Source organism: Olea europaea, unplaced genomic scaffold, assembly GCF_002742605.1.
Source record: "Olea europaea var. sylvestris unplaced genomic scaffold, O_europaea_v1 scaffold613, whole genome shotgun sequence".
Classification (NCBI taxonomy): Eukaryota; Viridiplantae; Streptophyta; class Magnoliopsida; order Lamiales; family Oleaceae; genus Olea; species Olea europaea.
This window is the reverse complement of record NW_019264482.1, coordinates 2,872-6,967: the sequence shown is the minus strand read 5'-3', so window position 1 is coordinate 6,967 and position 4,096 is coordinate 2,872. Positions and strand designations below refer to the sequence as shown.

General features: G+C 36.9%; 1 protein-coding gene across 1 annotated transcript; it reads right to left on the bottom strand.

The window, feature by feature from the left end:
* Positions 1 to 1,042: 1,042 nt before the first annotated feature.
* On the bottom strand, positions 1,043 to 3,373 carry LOC111389708 (G-type lectin S-receptor-like serine/threonine-protein kinase At1g34300). Its single transcript, XM_023014654.1, has 3 exons — positions 3,297 to 3,373; positions 1,554 to 2,430; positions 1,043 to 1,135 (listed from the first exon to the last, which is right to left on the bottom strand). Exons 1-3 carry the CDS (start codon positions 3,371 to 3,373, stop codon positions 1,043 to 1,045), a joined length of 1,047 nt encoding a protein of 348 aa, XP_022870422.1.
* Positions 3,374 to 4,096: the final 723 nt, after the last annotated feature.

The following is a 4,096-nucleotide window of genomic DNA, read 5'->3' as shown; positions in this document are numbered from 1 at the left end:
GGCATGCAATATTGGACACAATCATATTGTCTAATGAAAAAAATCTTAGCTTCTTCTCCGTTTTTAGTACTATGTAGTGCTATACAATTCTTTCTACCAAATATGCCTCAAGTGATGGGGATTTGGAGATTCTATCAAACTCCTCTTCAGAAAATTTGTTTCCCTAGAGTAGATAGTTTTCAAACGTTGAATTCTTTCGCATTGCAATAGGTGTCTTCCATTCTGTGCTTGATAGAAACAGGCTAGCTGTAAATCAATATCGGGTTATTCTTTGTCTTTGTATTATTTCTCAACAGATTCTTGGTGAAACATTATAACTAGGGGATTTCAAGTATTATCAGACCCTCATGTAAAAACGAAAAGAAAAGAGAAATTCTCAAATTTCTTCGGCGATCTTCAACTCATTGTTATCTGTTTGATGTTTGCGTGCCTGTCGCTGAATTATATTTTGAAATATAGTCATATTAATTGAACATGATGGGCAATACTTGAGCTGATACTCATTTTTATGCCAATAGTTAGTCGTATTTGTTAGGTTCCCATAATTATAAAGCAACTAGTTTGATTGCTTGCCATGCCTATATGCGACTTATGGTCCATTGGTTTCATGTAATGCTTATTTGGTAGTACTTTTAAAAGTTCATACGATGTGAGTCTTATGGAATATGTAAATAATAAGTGAATAGTAAGTTGTTGGTTGGTCATGCTAAAGGTGTATATAAAAAATATGTTTGACTCGCTTAATTATTCCATGTGGATAATTTAAATATTGCCAAACATAACCTAAGATGATTTAAAGCATTAGTTTAAACTTAGTCAAGCATGCTCGTAAATCATTGTGTCAGTACGATTTAATACTACATTTTCAAACATCAGCCGAGTGTACTTTCTGATGGTAATGAGAGTCCTCATACTTGAACTCAAGCTTTGATGGTCACTGCCACTGGTCCCAGAAAATGATACCCAATTCTTCTACAGGCCCCTTGGATTGTACAGGCCCCTTGGATTGTTTGCTTTTATAGCTCATTCAACTCAGAGGTGCCTAGATAGTGTAACTGACTGACGTTTCTTTCTCAGCAATTAGGACTTCTCTGGAACTAATACGAGGTTCTGCTTCTGGCATAATCATGTCCAGCTTATGGGGTCAAATAAGAAGATATACTTGAATATAAGGCCCGTTTGGTAGTCATTTTTTTTAAAATGCATTTTTCTTTCTCTTCTTTTCTACCATACATTCTTTATTAAATAATATTAAATGTTAATTAAAAATTTTTTCTTATTTTTCAACCACACATTTCACATCAATTTACCATTCTAAAATACATTCTTACAAAAAAAAATGACTATCAAACACCAAGTTTCATTAATTAAATATCAAATATCACCAGTCAAATCATCGTTTCCAGAAAATTACAAGAAATTGAAGTTATACTTGAGTTCTATTTGATACAACTGCTCTTCGTTACCTAATTGTGCTGAGCCATCTACGTCACACATTGATAAACTGCTTATTTTTTCGTTTTGTTTTTGGACGAAATTATGTTTATCAAGACTTTTCCTATAGCAGAAAGGAAGTTTTCCCTTCTGAATTTTGTTCTGAAGCCAAATAAGAATTTGCTGCCGTTTGAGATGAAGGAGCAGATGAATTCATCACTATTTGGAATGATTACTCCATAGGGAGAACTTAAAACTGAGCGATAGTACTGGTCGAGTTTAGATGGGGGTGGTGTACGTATTTCAGAAATCCCTTCGAGCATCTGCACAACTTTTCCCATCATAGTTCTAAGAGATGGTTGCCCTTGGATGCACCAAAAGCCTATTCGAATTGTTCTTATAGCTTGTTCTATGTCGACCTCGTGTCTAAGAAGCCTTTTATCAAGAATTGCCTCGATGTTGCCCTTCTCAAACTCTTCATATGCCCACAACGAAAGCTTTTTGTGATTAGTCTCGGTCGAAACTTCAAAATTCTTTCTCCCACTTATGATTTCTAACAACACCATTCCATAACTATAAACATCAGCTTTTATATTGACCAGAAGATTTGCTAGCGATTCCAGTAGCAAGTATCCTCTTGTCCCCCTCACAGACAGTATCGTCCGGTGTCTCTGCCCATTCGTGTTTATGAGTCGTGCTAGGCCAAAATCCGAGATCTTAGCATTATAATTTTCATCTAAGAGAATATTTTCGGGTTTTATATCAGAATGAACAATACAGTCACGACATTCCTCGTGAAGGTAGGTAATCCCTTTTGCAGTTCCAAGTGCAATGTTATATCGATATCTCCAATATAGAACTTCCCTACATGACTGCTCATCCGAAGTAAAGAGGAACTTATTTAGAGAACCGTTTTTCATGAACTCATATACCAATAACCTATGACGCCCTTCGCTGCAGAATCCTAATAGTCTTACCAAATATAAATGGTGAGTACTGTAGGTAAATATTAGAGAATCAAATCAAACCGAAGGCCTGTGTATTCACAGTTGAATTCGCCACCTCACCGAAGTGTAAAAGGTTTTGATCGGTATTCGATTCCCAGGATACAATCGGTTGTCGGTTCATGCTGCACTACGTTAACCGCCTGCGAACTAACTGTGATATACTTTATCTCACAAAGAAATTATAAGCACAAGGAAGAACTTGAAAGTGAGAAAAAGAAGATTGTTGCTTAGAGGAAGAAGCTTGCATTTCACTTGTGATTTTCCAACCTAGAGAGACTCCTATTTATACTAATGGAGGAAAATCTAGCTCATTAATCAAGGAGTTAAACCATTCATTGATAAAGGAGTTAAAAACATGAAGGGACTTGAGTTACAACATATGAAGAGACTTCTATTCAATATTGAGTTACAACATATGAAGAGACTTCTATTCAATATTTTTCATTCAATTCTAACAATCCCCCACATGAATAAAAAATGGAAACTAAGACTCAAGAGGAAAGATAGAGTAAAACGAATCAATCCTGCATAGGATAGGTATCATTTAGCTTTGAACCTTCCCTTGTGAAACCTATTGGGAATTACTAGCAGACCAGTGGACCTAATCCTTGAACTGTTTCGTCATTTGTGTAAACTAAGACAATAGATCTCACACAGGACCATTCTAGTCACAACATAGTGCTTATTGTTGTGTTCGTTTTGACCATGAACACGTCGCCTGGTTTTGCAAGTGTTTTTTCAAGGATGTAGCCTTGCCAATCCTTATAGAAGTGACCCCACTTCACACTCACATAGGTGACTCTTAACTCAGTTTTTCACAACAACGCTTAATGGTCATTAAAAGCATAGCTTAACCTGCATCTTCCAATCACTGTGAGCTCCATAGGAATGAGCAGAAGGAGAACATTCTCAGTGATTTCACAGATATACATGTTTTAGTTGTCCCTTTGAACATAGATCCTGGGATCTCCATTCAGCTAGGTTGGGTTTCCACCATGATACATTTCAACGTCATAGGCTGTAAGCCCATTCCCCTCGATACTTTTACAACTAGCTCTCGAGTTAGTCATTTGGTTAGCGGATCCACAATATTATCCTTTGACTTCACGTAGTCCAGAGTGATAATACCTTGTGAGAGTAGTTGTCGAATGGTATTGTGTCGTCTTCGAATATGGCGAGACTTACCATTATACATATTGCTTTGTGCCCTGCCAATTGTTGATTGATTATCGCAATAAACACAAATTGATGGCACATGCTTTGACCATCTTGGAATATCCTCAACAAACTGGCGGAGCCACTCTACTTCTTCAGTTGCTTTGTCCAAGCGATGAACTCTGATTCTATTATAGATCTCAAGATGCAAGTCTGTTTGGACGATTTCCAACAGACAGCTGCACCATCAAGAGTGAAGACATATCCACTAGTAGACTTGGTATCTGACATATCTAATATCCAATTTGCATTAGCATACCCTTCGATTACTGCAGGGTATCTAGAATAGTGCAGTCCAAAATCACGAGTGAGCCTTAAATAATGTAGCACTCTAAAAATGGCTTTCCAGTGGACAGTACCTAGGTTACTCGTGTAGTGACTCTATCTACTAACTGAGTATGCTATATCCGGTCTCGTACAAGTCATTAAATACATTAAAC

Coding starts and splice junctions, on each gene's coding strand:
- LOC111389708 (XM_023014654.1), bottom strand. CDS start 3,373: ATGTATATCTGTGAAATCACTGAGAATGTTCTCCTTCTGCTCATTCCT. Junction 2,431..3,296: donor ACAGTGATTGGAAGATGCAG/GTTAAGCTATGC, acceptor ATTTACCTACAG/TACTCACCATTTATATTTGG. Junction 1,136..1,553: donor TCCTTTCTGCTATAGGAAAA/GTCTTGATAAAC, acceptor TGACCCCATAAG/CTGGACATGATTATGCCAGA.